The following is a 20195-nucleotide window of genomic DNA, read 5'->3' on the forward strand; positions in this document are numbered from 1 at the left end:
ACGAGGTTGTTGTTTGTGTGATTCTGAAGGGATTCCGCCTGCCTCGGGGTTCCCCCATGATCCTACCCCGGTCTGTCTGCCTGCTTGCCTGCTCCCCCCCCCCCCCACCGCCGCCGCTTCTCCTTACCTTCATCCTCGATCTCCAGTTTCTCCAGCATCCCTTCGGAGGCGGCCGGGGACTGAGGAGGAGCTGCCTGCAGGAGGGCGGGGAGGGAGACACAAGAGAGAGACGGCGGGATCAGCAGCATCCAGGCGCGGAGCTCACCCGACCCGCGGCGGCATCCCCGGGGGCGGGCGGGAGCGGGGAGGGCTGCGACCGGCAATGCTCGAGTCTCGGCCTGACAAGAGCGGGCTCGGTTTGCGACGCCTCCCGCACGCTCCGAGGAAGGGGACTGGCGGAGGGGAGGAGCCGAGGGGCGGGAGGGCTCGGCCGGCCTTTCTCTCCCTCACTCTCCCCACACAGCCCATTAACCCCTTCGCAGTCTCGCCAAGGCCCGGCGATATACCGAGCGCTCTTCCCGCCCCTTTCAGGGACTCGGTTAGCCGCGGCGCGGGCTGGCTTCCCCCTCAGCAAGGGCGGCATCCCCCTCTCGCAGGGCTGAGGCGCGGAGGGCGGCCGTTAAGCGGCCAACGGCCGCCGGCAGAACGTTGGAGCGTTTCAACCGCCACCTTTACACACCCCTATTTCGGGAAAGCGCAGTGGAACATCCCGCGCTCCTCAAACCCCTCGCCGCGCTATTGCCCCTCGGGAGAAGCGGGCAGCTACCACCTAGCATTTCGGAAAGAGGTAGAGAAGGGGGCGGGCCTGGCTGGCAAGTTTCCTATTATGCTAGGGGAATAAGACGCCTACTGTCCTCCCCACTCCTACGCCGCCGTTAAGCGATCAGGGCCGCAGGATTCCATATTAGACTTAAGAGGCGGAGGTAGGACAGGAGACGAAGCCCCACGCACCCCACCCCCGCCAGCTGCTGTTGGTATTGTCCAGTGTGCATTCACCTGCACGGAAAACAGGATGAACCACTGCTCTGGTGCAGGGGAGAAGCTTCATGTTCTTGTGTCCTCCTGCCAGTCACGGCACATAGAGTTGCAGAGTTAGCAGGGATCCCGAGGGTCATCTAGTCCAACCCCCCTGCAATGCAGGAATCCTGCCCACAGCTGTCCCTGGGTGGGCTTGAACCGCTAACCTTCTGGTTAACAGCCAGACACACTGACCCATTGTGCCACAGTAAGAATGGACTGATTTGTCTGGATCTTAGTTTATCTGCAATATGATCCAGATGTTAGTTCCTCTCCTCACAGAGCAGGATGCACATTCTACAGATGTGTCGGTGACCCCAGAGTTTGGCAAGCCTACCATAATGCCTATCCCACCTAACTTTGTTTTTCACCATCACCCTTCATTATGCACCCACACATTGTATTCCCATTATCTGGTGTGCAACCTTGCTCGTCTTTTTCCGTTCATCCTCCAGTTGCACAAGAAGAATGAGATGGAGGTATATTTCTGCCAACCTCCACATTCAGTACTCATCACCACAGAACAGATCCCACCCTGTGCACTTGTTGTTAGTCTTCAACCCCCCAGCAGAGTGCTTAAGGCAGGAAGGGGGAAATGTGGCCCTCCAGGTATTGGTCACTCCATCCTGACCACGGGCCGTGCTGGCTAGAGCTGATGGGAAGTCCAGCAACATCTAGAGCAGGGATAGGCAACCTAAGGCCCATGGGCCGGATGGGGCCCAATCGGTTTCTAAATCCGGCCCGCGGATGGTCTGGGAATCAGCGTGTTTTTACATGAGTAGAATGTGTGCTTTTATTTAAAATGCATCTCTGGGTTATTTGTGGGGCATAGGAATTCGTTAGTTCGGCCCACCACATGGTCTGAGGGATGGTGGACCAGCCCACAGCTGAAAAAGGTTGTTGACCCCGATCTAGAGGGCAACAGGCTCCCCACCCTTGGCTTAAGAAGCAAATTTATATCCACACAACAGATGCATATGTTCTTATATTTTCCAACCACTCGTGGGTACATTTGGATTTGATATCCCGCTTTATCACTACCCTAAGGAGTATCAAAGCGGCTAACATTCTCCTTTCCCTTCCTCCTCCACAACAAACACTCTGTGAGGTGAGTGGGGCTGAGAGACTTCAGAGAAGTGTGACTGGCCCAAGGTCACCCAGCAGCTGCATGTGGAGGAGCGGAGACACGAACCCGGTTCCCCAGATTACAAGTCTACCGCTCTTAACCACTACACCACACTGGCTCTCCAGTCTCTTTTAACTTGCTTAAAACTTCGCATGTCTCTCACTGTAAGAGGTATTGGTTCTACTGTTTCCATCCCTGGCTCCCCCACTTCCCAAGAGTGCATATGCTGTTCCCCCTTAATGTTCAGCAGAGATGCTGAAAGGATTAGGTATCTCTGACAGCAGTGAACAGCTCCTAAAAGGTAGATACTGCACTTTACAAGTGCATTATTCATACTTTATCCGCTTTATCTTGAAGGGTCCGTGGATTAACATGCTTAGCCAAACAAGTCTTAGAGCTGGGTATAGGCCCAATCTTTAAACTAATTTAAGAAATTAGAGCAAAATAAAAATGGAAAGCTGGTTCGGAGTAGACTTTACCTGAATGGGATTTGCACAGTAACTACAAATTAGATTTATATCTTGTAAGAATATGGCACGTTATGTAATTTCATGCTTTCCTATTACTGAAGTTGGTTTTCTGTGTTTTCAACAGGCAGAATTTTAAGGAGCACAGGAAAAATTCAGAACATTACTCATCTTTTGTAAGTGCACAGAGTTGTTGTTTTTTTGAGCTTATATTATCCACTGCCAAACTCTCAGGCTTTCAGGGAAGTAGATATGCTTAACATAAGGATTCTAAATTTAAATAAGTTTAAATCACACTTCTCAACATAACCACACGCACAATCTTAACCAAATCCTTGCCTAAATATAAAGGTCTTAGTCTGTATCCAGTGGGTACTTATGCTAGGGTTAGAAGAAGGTGCACCATAACTATGGAGTCAATGTGATCAGAACTACTTCACAGACATATTTCTACTTGTATATAAAATATGACACCTCAATTCCCCCATCTTACTCTTCCACAGTCAGTCACCTCAAATATGCCTGGGGAGTTGCTGCTTCCATCAATCACCCATTTCCAAATTCTTCCAAAATATTTATAGTCTCACTCAATCCTTATTCAGCCCACGGCATCATTCATATTCTTTCACAAGGCAATAGTGTATCTGCAACCAGAACCATGTAATTGTGGAAGAAAAATGCACAGCTCCCTTTGTCTATGTAGAATTGGCTCAGGGAGCAAAATTCAGAGACTGTTACTTCAGTAATGTTATCACATACTCTCAGGTTCTGAATGCAGAGTAACTGTAATAATAATAATAATAATAATAATAATAATAATAATTTATATCCCGTCCTCCCCAGCCGAAGCCGGGCTCAGGGCGGCTAACAACAATAAAACAGTACAAAACTACAACACAACACTCCACTCTAAAATCATTCATTATAAAATTAATTCAAATCAAGCCATTGGCAACCATTGGGCCAGAGCTCCGCGAAGATTGCTGAAGGAGGGAGTCAGGCTGTGCCCTGGCCAAAGGCCTGGTGGAACAGCTCTGTCTTGCAGGCCCTGCGGAAAGATGTCAAGTCCCGCAGGGCCCTAGTCTGATACAAATTTGTTCTACACACAGAACAGGTCCACATGCACTCTGTCCTCTATCTGTTTTTCTGGGATTACTGTTCTAATGCACATGCTTAGTGCACATTTGATAAAACCATTAGTTACTTGAAATGACTAAACCTGCAAGCTTAACGCAAACATACTCAGAAGTAGCTTTCCTCCACTGAAATAATTCAAGGCAGGAGCTGCAAAAAAAACCATGGTGCAGATCAGCTGAATAAATGATAGGCATATAAAGCAGCAATTCTTGTGGAGCAAGCTTCACAAGAACTCAGAGGGACTCATTTTGCATAGCCTGGATAGCTCCATCGGTTAAAGCACAGTGCTGATAATGCCAAGGTTGAAGGTTTGATCCCTGTAAGGGACAGCTCCTTATTCCTGCATTGCAGAAGGCTCGACTAGATGATCCTTGTGGTCCCTTCCAACCCTGATTCTATGAAGAAGCATGTTTAGGATCTTGCTGCAAGCAGTCCTCAGCCTTATGCAAAACAAGGCTTTTCACCAATGCACAGTGGCCAGTGATCTAATTTCTATGTTCTATGAAGTATAAAAAGTCAAGAGCAGGTTTATTGGCTTTTCAGGCAAGGTAACAGTTGCTTTAAGAATAAACATAACTCTTAATACGTTTCTACCTTTCAGAAGACAGCCTGGTCACACTTGATATATGCAGAGATTCCATCCCTACCCAATACTTGTCCTTTGAAGCTCATTGGGCAGATACAGCAGCCTTCACAGATTCCCTTTTTATCTTCACACCCCAAAACATGGTTTTCAAGTGTAGTGTTTCAACAACATAAGCAACCAAACACACGATGCAGGAGGCTAGGTTTGCCAGGGTGACTGAAACCTCTCCTGAAAGGTTCCTTCAATTTCACATCTTCCTAACCCCTTCATCTTTTGCCTGCCAGTTGTCAGTTTGGATCTTAAGGGTCATAACTGCTGTTACACGGTTCCTTAAGTGTTTTTCCTTAGAGAGAGACAGAGCCAGCAATTTCCTGCAGGGCTCAGATGCTCCCTGAGGCTTCTGTCTGCCACCAGCCACTGAACTTCAATGAGAGTATTCATTTTCCTCGGAAACAGTTCTCTCTCCCCTGCTGTGCTGTGGCAGCAGATGCCACTGCAACTTAGGAATGCCCCTGGATGCACAATGCGACACTTCAAAAGGAGCCATAGTGGCCATGCAGAGAATAAAGACTTTTCTTGAAGTCAGCGCACAGGACAGGAACTACCACAGCCCAGCAAGTCCCTAAATTAGGAACGTAACAGAATGTTAATTAAAAACAAAAGAGATGTTAGGCATTCCTCCCGAGCATCAGAATATAATTGCAACTGACGAGACCAGAGCAGAGCAACGGCCCATCTAACTTCAGTATCCAAATCCCAAAAAACGATCAGTTTCAGAAAGCCCAAGGGAGGGAAATAGGAAACCTATAAAAGATCCCAGGCCAGCTCAGCAATTTGTGCTTGCAGAAATAAATCTGCAAGTCATTCTAGTACTCGAGAATCCCACACAGGTATGCTAATAACCCCAGATGCCAAGTCCTTCCAGCATCATTTGTGGCAGAATAATGACTTGAAAGTGAACTTCAAGCTGCACCGATAATGACTGCAGAAGAAGCTATTACTCTTTGCAAGACATGAACTGGGAGGTACACTAGTCCAAAGCCACTCTTTTAAAGCAAAAGGAAGTGGTAGCTGAAACCTGCAGGGAGGAAGTATTTACCATTTATGTTCCTATTCTGCATTTTTGAAAAGCCTCGTAAGATTAATTGTCAAATGACTAACTTGGATTTTTTAAAATTCTTGCTGATAATAATAATAATAATAATAATAATAATAATAATAATTTATACCCTGCCCATCTGGCTGGGTTTCCCCAGCCACTCTGGGCAGCTTCCAACAAAATATTAAAATATAGTAATGCATCAAACATTAAAAGCTTCCCTAAACAGGACTGCCTTCAGATGTCTTCTAAAAGTCATAACATCACAACTTAAAGCCATGCAGGTGTAATTCCAGTTGCTGCTTCTACTGGGCACACCATCGGCTTCGTATTAATGCAAGCAACCCCAAAACACCCAAGGTTGCATGCAGATGTTCTTGTTCTTGGGTCTCCTACTGTGGACTTGCACAATAACATACTAATACATTCAAATTCCAAGATCAATTTGCTGCCTCACCACAACAGACCAATAGTCACACCCACCCAAACACTTCCTAGTTATGTTCCTTGGGCAACATAGTATACACTCAGGATGCTACTTTTCCTAGGCATATGCAATCTGACAAAATGTGGAATATATTAAGAAGCCTTGTCATTGGCCTCATCTAGCTCAGAATGGTCTACACTGATGGGCAGTGGCTCTCTGGGGCTTTTGGAAAAGGAGTCTTTTCCAGTCTTATGTGGCGGTGCCATGGATTGAACCTTGGGAGCCTCTGCATCGCAAATATGCGCTCTATCGCTGAATTATGTTGCCAGGATGGCACCAGCAGTCTCCATATCTCCAGCTGTCTCTCAGGACGCTTCCTGTTTGCACCTATTAAGCAAATACAGTGGTACCTCGGGTTACATACGCTTCAGGTTACACACTCCACTAACCCAGAAATAGTGCTTCAGGTTAAGAACTTTGCTTCAGGATAAGAACAGAAATCGGGCTCCGGCGGCACGGCAGCAGCAGGAGGCCCCATTAGATAAAGTGGTGCTTCAGGTTAAGAACAGTTTCAGGTTAAGAACGGACCTCCGGAACGAATTAAGTACTTAACCCGAGGTACCACTGTAAGGGGCATGTCCACACCGGACTGGACTGTGAACTTGAGTTCAAGATTTCTGGGAGCCGTCCTCAACCAGAACCCAGCCATTATTTGTTGTTGAGTGAAATTAGATTTCCTCAACCCTGGGAAGATCTGAAAAGCAAAGCAAAACCCAAAACAAATCCGCTGGTGCTGTTTGCACTCTCTTCAGTTAAGGCGGCACCAGAAAGATCTATGCAATCTCAGAGTGAGGTGGGGGCATGGGGGACGGAGAATCCGGAGTTTGTATGCAGAGTGGAAGGTAAAAAAGGCCATTTTTCTCTGCTTCCCCACTTCCAGCCACTTGCTGAAGACTGGAGAAGGGACCCGCATGAGAATATGATGGGAGGGGGAGCATGACTTCGCTTTTGAAGGCGGATGAAGATTTGTTTGTGGGGCCACCTTAAGCCTTGTTGAACCTTGCAAGTGGTTGGAGCAACATTGAACCGGCTCTGATTTCTGAAACTATTACTAAGCCGTGCATTCATTTTGGGATCCTGCCCTTGTGTGGACCAGTCTGTTGTGTGCACTTGTTACATGTTATATGTGCAATGAGCCTGCACAACATGCGACTCGTCAGGTTGACTGCAGTCTGCATAATGCAGCAAAAGCTGGTGCTTGACAATTCCTGTAGTACATTGACTTCAGCAGACTGGGCCACATGTGGTACAGGCCTAGTGCATACTAAGAGTACTATGAGGCACTTCCGCTAATCCTTATGAGAGTCGCTGGGCATAAGAGTCAGACCAAGTTACCCATTCTCATGCCAAACCTATTTGGATTAGTTTCATGCTCTCCGATAACCTTGAGATATATATATCTTTCACTCGCTGCATTAATGGTTTCACTGACCTTGTGCAATTGATCTGCATTTTGTTGCCAGTGAGGAGACAGTTTCTTGGTACCTGCCTTTAAAGTTGTGTTGTTTGTCAAAGGTTGCAGCTCTCATTACACTGATAAGGCACATTCTCCATTTCCTGGATTTCTCTGCTGAGGACTTCCAGAGCATATTTAGGCCACTCTGATTTTTAAAATATTGATAATTTTAGGAGCGTACTTTGAATACAATGTTGCCAACATACTGAAGCGCCAAACAAAAAGTGTTAAAGAAATAACAGAGTCTAAGCCACAATTTTCATTATCACAATACTCACGTTAGAGCTATGGATAGCTGAGTTATATGAAATATGAAAATCTAATTGCTTTGCACCAAATGCATTTTACAAAATGCAGGATAAAAATAGTCCAGTGCTGTTTCTCTTCTGTGCTTTCTTTTGGAGCAAGACTGCTTTTATGGTGGAGTTATTACAACCGGGTGTTTGCAATCAAAATGCTGATCCAGGCAAAATCACCACACAATAATACTAACCCCCACCCAAGGGCTGTTTGAAGTAATAAAATATGGATCAGAATAAAATTAAAGTGCTTCTGTAATGGAAGAATATGAGCTGCAATTCAACTAACTTGAAGGCCCTGGCTTTTATCCCAAATACTGCTAAGCTTTTGAGTAGGAAATAGAATCCAAAGTACTCCATCCTGCAAAGTCTTTTAATTGTGTACCAATACACAATGTAGTGTAGTGCCCATGGAAATAAAACTTATACAAGGTTAACAGTTAAAGTTCTCCCCAAAGAATCTTGGGCATCATAGCATTTACGACAATGCCATTTATTCTCTGAAAGCGATAGCTAGCCTTCTTCACAGAAAGTTACTTCACAAGAGTTTTTAGAAAGAGAATGACATGCTAAACCTGTCTAAGACTATAGTGCAGATAAGTCCTTGTAGGATTATTCACTGCATGGTTAGTCACTGGCAAAAGATCCAAGCTTTGATAGCATAGCGTATCTTCATTGCATGTTTTGCAAACAGTTTGCAAAATATCTGTCCAAAACAGAATTCATCTTTATTGCACTGAACAAACAAACAGCACACAATAACATCCTAGCTATAGAACAAAATAATATGAGAATTTGTGCTGCTTTCACCACACTGAAAGTGCTGCTTCTGCACATAACCTGCAGCAAATTCCATGTACATCAGGGTCAAAACAAGCTTGAGGCATGATCCAATACAAGCCCCATAAAGCCAGAACTTCTGAAGACTTTCCCAAACAGAGCTCACCACAAGGAGACTGAAAACTCACTTGGGGTAGGGGGTGGGAAGGAAAGGTCTTGCAAATCCAAAGCCATGGATGTCACCCAAAGGTGCTAAGCTGTGTTTCCTCCAACAAAACAAAATCTTAGTTTAATATTGACTCTCAAATGCCAATCCAAATTTCTTTCAACTGAAGCTGTAACGCAAGCCCAAAATTCTGATACAAGTATTGCTTCCAACTTTATCTCCAATTCAAGTTGCCCATCATAACTATTCATTGTGAACTGAGGTTCTGACAGCTAGCAGAAGCATGCGGTATATTGCAGCCATTTAGAGAGAAAAGGAATGTGGTTCTTAATTGATCAGTGATGTGGTAGTGTTGTATTGTATTATTTATGCAAATTGATTTCCTCTGAAGTTAAATATCTGACTGGGACAAACCTTGTTACGCTGAGCTCGTATTTTGCACAATTTGTATACGGTGTCTGTTTGATAATGTGTGGTTTGCTATGCCTAATAAAGGATATTTGATATTAGAAAAGGAATGTGTGCATGGCGGAGAAGCCAGGACTGCAGACTACAAAAAGTCCTACCTAGACCCTGCTCTAATCTAAGCCATCAGCAAATCCACCCTTATGTCACCAAGTTCTTCCTCGGGAAGGAAGTTCTGCACCACATTCCAGGTTGTACACTTGTACAGCAAATTCACTCATACAATGTACATCATCCTGCCTACATTGGTATCTGCATTTTCAATGTGGCAGTTTTAAAACACTAGGTCTACCTAAAAATTAAGGCATCTCAAGCCAGCAACATGTAAGTACCTCAAATGCAACAATTAAGTACCCCTTTGAGTAGAGAAAAAGTGACAAAATAATGGGCTCCATATACTGATATCAGTTGTATCCTGTTTGTGTAATATTCTTGCTTTTCAAGGAATGGAAAAGTTGGCGTCTCAACAGACAAAATGACTTTCATTTATAACATACAGAATGCACCTAAGCAAATGGTGTTTTGAGTAATTCCAGTGGTTACATATTAATCTGCTATGGCTGGGTAGAGGCTCAAGAATCTTGTTTTAAAGCCAGAACCGCATGACAGAGAGTTACTCAAGCACTTCAAGAAGAGCCATGGGTGCCCTTTATTAACAGTTGACCTTCCTTGATACACAAAACACTTCTTTCAAAAAACCTGTTTCCACCAAAAACACAGAAGCCAATAAACTAATGGCTTCAGCATTATGCTCTAAATATGTCTCTGCAACTAAGAATGTCATACTAATTTTTAATTTCCCTCCCAGTGCTTCTTAAGAAGTAAACACACACACGCACACCCCTACCTTTTTTAAAAAAAGCTTAACAGACTAAAGTCTAATGAGAAGGAATTCCTATCTAAATGCAAATCAAGGTACACCAATCTTGAATGCACAAATCGTTACAAATGGAACTTTTCCCACCATCTCTGAATGAAACATGCCACAATTTATAGCTTTTGCACATGCTTCCAGTTCTTCTCTCTGAAATAGTCATGTCTAAACCATGGTGCTTCCAACTCAAACTGTGCAAGCCTCAAACCTTCCTACTGTGTAGGAATATATGCGTTTCAAGTTAAATTGAGAATATATATATATACTTATTCTTGGATCATCTGGCACTATTGCTTTTGCTCCAGTAAAGTCAAGAGATGGAGACAAAACAAGGGTGGCTCTTCTGCTCAAATGGCAAAGAAAGTGACTAATGGTTGCACTGCCCAGGTGAGCTGGACAGGTGGAGTTATTTTTGCATTCACTGGCACCAAAGCGGACAGCTTTCGGGCCTTGCAGTGATTCAGCCACTCAGCGGCAGCAGTCATTACAACCTCCTTCTCCTTCCCATCAGCCTGACAAAGAAGGAGAAGGAGAAGGAGAAGGAGAAGGAGAAGAAGAAGAAGAAGAAGAAGAAGAAGAAGAAGAAGAAGAAGGGTGTAAGGGTGTCTTGGGCTAGAAGAGCAGAGGAAGGGTACACATAATCTTGAACTTTTTCCATTGCATATCCATTGCTAAACAGTCAAGAAATGTTACATCTGTACTGGCCCAATCAAATCACCGACATTTAGGACACATGCACTTAAGATCCTCTTTACCTTTTGGCTTATTATGAGCCTGAAAAAAGCACGTCAGTCAGTCATGAGAAGTGCCATTCCACTTTCCCCTTGAGAAATGAATCAGCTGTCCATCCCAGTGACTGGCCTAAGGCAGCACTGCAGGCCCTAGCCAGAACTAAGTTAATTGCAAATCTGCCAAAGGGGTGAACCAGGCAGAGCTGATGTTAATGGCTTATCGGCAGCATAAAGCAATGGAGCTAATGAGGAAGAGAATGGAACTTCCATTTCCCCCATCGCAAAAATTGTACCTGGAGACAGACTTTGTAGAAATATAACTGATTCAAGTGATATAAATTACAATTAATCGTGTAATCCAGTTTAGGAGGCTGGCAGAGAGTTTTTCCTTTCACTCTGCAACTTGCGGGAGGAAAACGGCCATCTGTTTCATTTATTTAGCAGACGAATTGCAGGACGTGAGACTCCTTGTTCAAGGGCTCCCTGAACAGATTAGTCCCCCCGTAGTTTATTTTGCAGCAAGCGTAAAATGTCATTCAGTAAAGTACAAAATCTCTCTTGTGGCTTATATAACGCCTGTGCAGTTCTGGGGTTTGAGAAAAGGTGTGTTAACAGTGCACACGATTATCGGTATAGCAGCCCAAAATACTGTTTGAGTAGCCACAATTCACTTATTAATTAAAACCATTTATATACCGCCTTCCATGTAAACATCACAAGACAGTGTGCAAGAATACATTAAGATAAACAAATTACCGTAGTCCTTCAGGTCAAAACAGTTGTATTAAGTAAACTAAGTATTAAGCTAACAAATACAGGATAGCTCAATCGGTAGAGCATGAGAATCTCAATTTCAAGGTCATGGGTTTGAGTCCCACACTGGGCAAAAGATTCCTGCATTGCAAGAGGTTGGACTAGATGACCCTTGTGGTCCCTTCGAATGCTACAGTTATATGATTCTACTTTTGCAGACATTGAAATGCCATCAATGTCGGCCGCTGCCTTAATACAGACGGAAGACGAATCCAAATAGAATGTTTCAGTGTATAACAGTTCTCACAAGGAAGGCATATACAAAGAGAGGGACAGTTTTGGTTTTGAAACAGATGAAGGGAGCTGGAACAAGATTTTTATATATATATATATATATATATATATATATATATATATATATATATGCAATAAAATTATGTAGCATAAGAATGTAAGAAACAGCCATAAGACAGTTTTTCTGTTCAAAGAAAATATTTTGTGTATGGATGGCCATCTGTCATGGATGCTTTAGCTGAGATTCCTGCATTGCAGGTAAAGGTAAAGGGACCCCTGACCATTAGGTCCAGTTGTGGCCGACTCTGGGGTTGCGGCGCTCATCTCGCTTTACTGGCCGAGGGAGCCGGCGTACAGCTTCCAGGTCATGTGGCCAGCATGACTAAACTGCTTCTGGCGAACCAGAGCAGCGCACGAAAACGCCGTTTACCTTCCCACCGGAGCGGTACCTATTTATCTACTTGCACTTTGACGTGCTTTTGAACTGCTAGGTTGGCAGGAGCAGGGACTGAGCAGCGGGAGCTCACCCCATTGTGGGGATTCGAACCGCTGACCTTCTGATCAGCAAACCCTAGGCTCTGTGGTTTAATCCACAGCGCCACCCGCGTCCCTTGCACTGCAGGGGGTTGGGCTAAATGACCCCTAGGGTCCCTTCCAACTCTACAGTTCTGTGATTCTATGTGTGTGGGAACTGTTGCAACACATTGCCTAAAATTTAGCCACATTGGTATCAAACAGACCTCTCTAGCGAGGGCATTCCAAGACCAACACCTCCATTCCAGGCCTTCTCTTTGGTCACTGTGAATCTCACCCTAGATCAAGGGTGGGTTACTTGTAACCCTAGGTCCACATAGAGCCCTCTTACAAATTTCACACAGGTGGCAAAGTGGGAGGAGAGGGGGAAACTTCTGGTTCTGTGAGGACTAAGGATCAAAGACTATTTCCAAAAAGCATTACTAAACTAAAATTCGCATGAGTCCTTGGACAGAGCCCTGACAGTTCAGATACTATGTTAATTACCCACCTTTCACCCTAAGGTGCCACACTGGTTAAAACAATTATATCCATCTGTGGTGCAGACAACCTGCCCATGTCCCAAAGTGCGTTGTATACTACAGTGGTACCTCGGGTTAAGTACTTAATTCGTTCCGAAGGTCCATTCTTAACCTGAAACTGTTCTTAACCTGAAGCACTTTAGCTAATGGGGCCTCCCGCTGCCGCCGTCGGAGCACGATTTCTGTTCTCATCCTGAAGCAAAGTTCTTAACCCGAGGTACTGGGTTAGTGGAGTCTGTAACCTGAAGCGTATGTAACCTGAGGTACCACTGTACTGTCATACTCCTCAAACCACGTATGCACTTACAGTGGTACCTCGGGTTACATACGCTTCAGGTTACAGACTCCGCTAACCCAGAAATAGTGCTTCAGGTTAAGAACTTTGCTTCAGGATGAGAAAAGAAATCATGCTCCAGTGGCGCATTGGCAGCAGCAGGAGGCCCCAATAGCTAAAGTGGTGCTTCAGGTTAAGAACAGTTTCAGGTTAAGTACGGCGCAGTGGCAGCAGCAGGAGTGGCACAGTGGCAGCAGCAGGAGGCCCCATTAGCTAAAGTGGTGCTTCAGGTTAAGAACAGTTTCAGGTTAAGTACGGACCTCCGGAACGAATTAAGTACTTAACCCGAGGTACCACTGTATCTCATTTTAAAGAAATGATCAGTGAAGCATCACTGGAGTGAATCAGGATTAGGCAGAAGTAGCACTTGGCCAAAGGACACACATTCAGCCAGTCTGCTATAATTGACTAAAGGACTGTAGAGCAAGGCCACATCCCTAGTGCAAAACCATCAAAATTATCAACAGGTTGCTTTTATCCTTGCCCTCAGTTCCAATTGAAAACATGACAGTGATGAATCTGCAATAATAACTATTTTGAGTTCACATCAGTCATCCAATACAGAGGAAACATTTCCCAACCCACTGCTGAGACATTCTCCAATATTATTATGAGTCAGCTGTCCCAAAGCATCTCATTTTCCAGTGGCTAAACCTAGCCTGTTGCAGGTTTTTGCTTTTTGTTTTTAAGTGCAGACTCTGTTTTTAAAGCAATCTTATGCCTCCTCCTCCTCTCCTCCTGGGCTTCCCAATGGCTTTGCTGGTGTGGCACTGAGTATGGACAGAGAAGCAGTCCCCATTGAGCAAGAGCAAGCAGCAAGAGCAAATATTACTGGACAACTTAGGGAAAGCCACCATTTCATTCCCAGTACACGACGACGACATCTGTGGAACGGGGTAATGCACACTTTTTAAAAATCCAGCAACTTCATTCTCCATGTGTAGCTTAGTAACAGAACAATCACAACCATATCTACTTCAAAGTAAGTCATACTGAATTCAGTGGGGCTTACCATCAGGTAAGTGGGCTGAGGACTGCAGTCTAAAACACTAAGCTTTGAATCAGCAAGACCTCTGTCATAAACTCTTAAGGGCTGCTTCGACACTGAGCATTTTTACTTATGGAAGTCACACTTCCTTCACTCTAATTTTCAGAGGCATCTGTAGTGATAAAAGCATCCTCCTCCCATGTTTTCCCTGTTCAGCTTCTTTATTCCTCCAGAGTTCAGAAAAATCTGTTTGTTCTCTTGACATGATGGAACAGCTATGCAATTTCCTCAGGTGTAGATGAACCATCGCACAGTTGTTCCAGCCTATACAGAGCAACAGTGGCCTGAAAAGACCGTACAGTGGTACCTTGGGTTAAGAACTTAATTTGTTCTGGAGGTCCATTCTTAACCTGAAACTGTTCTTAACCTGAAGCACCACTTTAGCTAATGGGGCCTCCCGCTGCCGCTGTCGTGTGATTTCTGTTCTCATCCTGAAGCAAAGTTCTTAACCCAAGTTACTATTTCTGGGTCAGGTCTGTAACCTGAAGCGTCTGTAACCCGAGGTACCACTGTACTGTAGTATGTTTGGAGGGCAGCAGTGGGGGGGAGAGTACTGCACCTTCTTTCCCCACCCCTGCAAGGTCTAAGTGATGTCCCCCAATAAACATTTGGACTGGGGAAACGTGGGCTGATCACAACAGAATGCAATTTGGATTCCAGAAGTCTAGATGAGGTGGCTACTGCCCTTCCTGTTTAAAACAGAGGAGCAAAGACCAGGCATTGCCCGGAAACAGTCAGGTTGTGCATCCATAGCAGAAGAGGAATGACTGCTAGAAAGAACAGAGAGAGAAGAAACACTACGCTGCATCTGCAGCAGCACAACCGGGCGCCTTCATCTGCCCCAGCTGCAACAAAACATCTCTCACCATATCAGTCTCTACAGCCACAGCAGGCGCTATAACCTTCTAACAGTTTGACTTCACCCCCAAAGGCAAACTCCTCCACTGTCTCCTGAGGCAGATGGATACCAACCAGGCTAAATGATCCATGTCTGTAAGCACCCTAAGTAACCTAGCCCATACTGGATCAGGCCAATTCTTCCGCTCTAGCCTAGTATCCTGTTCTCATTTTGGCCAACCGGATGCCTGTGGGAAACACAAGCAGGATTCCAACACAAGAGCCACTCTTCCAAATTGTGATTCCCAGCAACTCATATTTGGAGACCTGCTTCCCCCGACCTCCCATGCCATGTCTCCTTTGGCCTTTAGATAAGCTGCTGTCTCTCAGCCCAGGCCTATATCTAGAGAGGCTACTGATCTACCATACAGGGTTGTTGTAAGAAGACCTGGGAAAGTCTACTCGAGTGCTGCAAGCCAATCTCCCTAACAACAGAAGGAAAAATGGACCACTGTGCAGCTAGAGGAAGCATTCAGATCACTGCCACCCTGTTATTCCTTGTCTACTTAGTTACTGTGCCTGGTGAAAAATTTATGAAGCCCTAGTCATAAGATGTTTTCAGACAGACGTACTTAACTGCCAGCCCTTCCTTCACTAACTGCAGCAGCTTTCACACCAGCATTTATAATGTCAATGGAGAGTTCTATTTAAGCATTTATTGCTGGCGGTGGTCCACCGAGATCCATTAGAGTGTGGAGCAATCTCCCTCAGGGAAGTGGTGGGTAGCCGAGGGCCTCTGAAACCAGACTGGGCAAAATGCTATTTTTAAGGAATCGATGGCAAGACCGACACTGGCCACTGCCCAAGGAGAAGAGCTTGCAGCTGCTCCTAAATCCCCTTTTGTGATATGTTTACTGGGGCGTAAACATATCATGGCTGAGTCACAGAAACTTCTTGGCACAACTTGCTAAATCATGTTTGCCCACCTGAACACTGGAATGCTGGGTCTGCAGTACAATGACAGCACACATTCTCCCTTTCCCTCAAGGCACCTAATTTCTTCTCAAGAAGTGCCAGTTTCAGGCTAGAGGTACTTTCCTTTCCTGCTGCAGTCTCCATGTGCAACTCTGGGATACGCAGAGGTGGTGGAGAGAGGAAGTTTTTTGGGGGGCAGGGTTGTACCTAGTCCTAGTGTGCATGACCTCTGAAATATACTCGGAGTCGAGTGTGGATTTCATGCTCTTTATTTAGCTCATAGTAGTGAGGAATGGAAGTTCCCCCAAAATATCTGCTTTATATACATTATTTATAATGGGCCACACGTGATTGGCTACTTCGGGGAGTCTCCTGTGGGCCAATCAGGTTGCGGATTCACTTCCACCTGGAGCTGGATTGGGTGGCTCCTGCAGACCAATCAGACTGCTGCATTGTTCTAGGACCAATCAGACTGCTGCATTCTGGACCCTATTGTTCTAGGACCAATCAGACTGCTGCATTCTGGACCCTATTGTTCTAGGACCAATCAGACTGCTGCCTTTTGGATCCTATTCAACTCAGTACATAACAATCTCTTTCAGACAACACTATTTTCTGTTATTAGAAAGATGTGAGGCATCATTCCGAATGCATGGTGAATGGGAGTTAATTGTCATTTCAATTCTTTTAAGCAGTGAAGAGGTTGCTTGTTTACCTTGCTTCTCCCAAACCCTGTGCCTGAGAATGGACCATATTTGCAAATTGCCCAATCTTGGGACTCTTGACTTAGTCTGCAGCCTTGGAGGCCCATTGGATGGGTGCACAAGCAAGACTTTAGACACCAGGGGCAAATATGACTTTCCTAGAGCCAGCCTTTCTTCAGTGATATGGCCACACACAATATGTCTGAAATCACAAAGTGTTTTTTGTGCCAAGTCATTTCCAGGTGAAGCTTGAAAAGCTTAGGAGAGTATGTAAGAAATGCATATCAAAGGAAAGCATGCGATTCACCACTAGGGCCCAGGAGCTGCCGTGAAATCAAAGACCCAAAAGCTCTCTTACATTTTGTGTTCATCTTTTTACACGAGAAAAGGAATGGGCAGTTGCTAGAAAAGCAGAGTCATGGCAAAAAGGTTGCAGGAAATGGAAGAATGGAGTCAGGCAAGAGAGGAAGAGACAAGGAGAAGAAAAAAGGAATTATTTCTGAAGGCACAGAAAATGCAAAGGGGAAAAAAAACTATCATCACCCTCTGTATTAAAACCCACACACAACCCTATCTGGAGCTCCATCAAATCTTAGGTGAAATGATTGGTAGAATGAAGACATTGTTTTCCAATGCATGCACAAGAAACTTTGTCGGGCGGATAGAAGGGGATGGGTGGGAACGTAAGGTCATCTTACACACCAGCTTTCTGACTTTATGGCTGCAGCCAGGACACACTTCCAGGTACAGCTTTTTTCCAGGGCTGGGGGAGCGCTCTCATGCGCACATGACAAATGGCTATTAAAACAGGTGATTCCTACAACAGGGCCTTTTGGGTGGTGGCCCTACAACTTTGGAGGGCCCTCTGCGGGGAGATGTGAATGGTTCCCTCTCTTCCCATTTTTAGGCAGGCAATGCTCTGCTGTTTTAGTAGGCTTTATGCAGTTCCACGTTTATGTAGCGCTGCTTTTAGTTGTGCTGAACTTACTGAAAAATCATATGGCACTGTTAGCTCTGTGCGCCATTCTGCGAGTCTGGCTGCACTGCTGGGTACCTGCCAAGACCTACATCCCCGAAGGAGGTCCAGTTCCACCCCCTGGATCCTTGTGGCTCTGTTGTTCCTCCACTTGGCTATTGCTCCCTGCTCATCTGCTCTCTTTGACCAGATAAATAAAGCACCGTATTTTTTGCTCTATAAGACGCACCAGACCACAAGACGCGCCTAGTTTTTGGAGGCGGAAAACAATAAAAAAAATTCTGAATCTCAGAAGCCAGAACAGCAAAAGGAATCGCTACGCAGTGAAAGCAGCAATCCCTCTTGCTGTTCTGGCTTCTGGGATAGCTGCACAGCCTGCATTCGCTCCATAAGACACACAGACATTTCCCCTTACTTTTTAGGAGGGAAAAAGTGAGTCTTATAGAGCAAAAAATACGGTACTTAAAAAAAATAATCTCAACCACCTTTAATTAAAGTGTTCCAGGGAGATGTACAATAATATTTACAAGAAAAAGCCTCTGGAACTGGGCATCCTTTTTAAAATGGCAGATCTGTGCAAACCAGCCACACCATAAAGCTGCAGAGAAAGGAATGAAGAGAACAGTCTCCCTCTCCCTGCCCCCCCCCACACCAGGCAAAAAGCAAAACAAAAACAGAAGCAAAGGAAACTTGCCTCCCCCATTACAGTACCTTTACAACCTCTCTGCATTCCACTCACACTTGGTAATCTGACACTTAAGTCACCATCCTCCAGCTACTGTTTGAAGGTCAGGCAGTTCAAATAACAAGAAGTCAAAGTACAAATTGTTGTCTTATAGATGTTACTGTGTGTGTGAAGTTGTATGTCTTCCCACCAAACACAGCTGGCCTAACCTTTCGTTGAAAGAATCCAGCTAACCTTAGACTCTTTATCTGGAAAAAGTGCTTTGGACGCCCTACTAGGGACAGATACATAAAAAAACACACACTTTCCATAAAATTAAGCAGCTGCTACTTTGCAACCAGGGATGCAGGTGGTGCTGTGGGTTAAACCACGGAGCCTAGGACTTGCCGATCAGAAGGTCGGCGGTTCGAATCCCTGCAACGGGGTGAGCTCCCGTTGCTCCGTCCCAGCTCCTGCCAACCTAGCAGTTCAAAAGCACGTCAAAGTGCAAGTAGATAAATAGGTACCGCTCCGGCGGGAAGGTAAACGGTGTTTCCGTGTGCTGCCCTGGTTTGCCAGAAGCAGTTTAGTCATGCTGGCTACATGACCCGGAAGCTGTACACCGGCTCCCTCGGCCAATAAAGCGAGATGAGCGCCGCAACCCCAGAGTCGGCCACGACTGGACCTAATGGTCAGGGGTCCCTTTACCTTTACCTTACTTTGCAACCAGGAGGTTTGCAAGACAGCATTAAAATTACCTTTAGACAGGGCAAGTCTCTCACCAGGTTCTGCCATAGTCACTCTGCCCAAGCTTTATCTACTCCAGACGTGCCAGACAACAGATCAGCATTAGGGAAGGAGTAGCCAGGGGCAGCCAGAGCTGCTATGTCACTTTAAAGTTAGAAACCTCTGGGTTTCAACCCTTACCCCAATTGCAAGGATACCTGTACCAGCCAGATTTAACAAGCAACTCTGTCTGCCAGGTTGTTGCATTAAATATATATACAGTATATATTGGCTCTGTTCCTGTGCCTTTAACAACAGCCTGACATACAGAAATGTTGCAAGTAAACCTGCTCCCAGCACTCAGCTTCCACCTGCTTCCTTTCTGCTGTTAAAGGCACAGAAACAGAGAATCATAGTGGGAAGGGACCCCAAGGGTCATCTAGTCCAACCCTCTGCAATGCAGGAACCTGGGCTAAAGCATCCAATCAAATGGCCATCCAATCTCTGCTTAGAAACCTCCAAGGAAGGGCAGTCCACCACCTTTCGTGAGAGTCTGTTCCACCACTAAACAACTCTTACAATCAGAAAATTTTTCTGATTGTTTAGTCAGAATCTCCTTTCTTGCAACTTTAAGCCATTGGTTCGAGTCCTACCCTCCAGAGCAGGTGTAAACAAGCATGCTTCCTCCTCCATGTGATAGCCCTTAAGATATCTGAAGATACAGTGGTACCTCGGGTTAAGTACTTAATTCGTTCCGGAGGTCCGTTCTTAACCTGAAACTGTTCTTAACCTGAAGCACCACTTTAGCTAATGGGGCCTCCTGCTGCCACCACGCCACTGGAGCACGATTTCTGTTCTCATCCTGAAGCAAAGTTCTTAACCCGAGGTAATATTTCTGAGTTAGCGGAGTCTGTAACCTGAAGCGTATGTAACCTGAAGCGTATGTAACCCGAGGTACCACTGTACAAAGAGACAGAAGCATTTCCGTTTCTGTGGAACTACAGGCAACGACCATTTTACACAGGGCTTACATTCCAAGGCACCGTGGGTTTAAGTGAAACTGCGTATATTGGGGACGCCCATAGAAAAAGCCCGTGAACACCCTCTGTAAACCCCAGAAAAACCCTTTAGAAAACCAG

At 45.2% G+C, this 20195-nt stretch overlaps 1 protein-coding gene and 1 long non-coding RNA gene across 9 annotated transcripts in view; one reads left to right on the forward strand and one right to left on the reverse strand.

Moving 5' to 3' along the window:
- PRKAG2 (protein kinase AMP-activated non-catalytic subunit gamma 2) overlaps window positions 1-20195 on the reverse strand; it is a 201297-nt gene that overhangs the window by 36633 nt on the left and 144469 nt on the right. For 5 of the 8 annotated variants that reach the window (XR_003709227.2, XM_028751341.2, XM_028751342.2 and 2 more), the window contains one exon: window positions 128-194. The exons of 1 other annotated variant lie outside the window; for it this stretch is intronic. Coding sequence is in view for 6 of the 7 variants with exons in the window: in XM_028751341.2 (XP_028607174.2) it covers window positions 128-194 (67 nt within the window). In the remaining variant the exon portion in view is untranslated. Of the gene's footprint in view, window positions 1-127; window positions 195-506; window positions 616-679; window positions 779-20195 lie in introns of those variants that run through there. 2 more of the 8 variants (XM_028751346.2, XM_028751344.2) reach the window with 2 other exon arrangements.
- Window positions 816-10265, forward strand: LOC114607816 (uncharacterized). Its single transcript, XR_003709228.2, has 3 exons — window positions 816-923; window positions 2738-2786; window positions 6800-10265. It is a non-coding gene; the product is annotated as an uncharacterized LOC114607816 (long non-coding RNA).

The sequence above is a fragment of the Podarcis muralis genome, chromosome 12 (assembly GCF_964188315.1).
Source record: "Podarcis muralis chromosome 12, rPodMur119.hap1.1, whole genome shotgun sequence".
Classification (NCBI taxonomy): Eukaryota; Metazoa; Chordata; class Lepidosauria; order Squamata; family Lacertidae; genus Podarcis; species Podarcis muralis.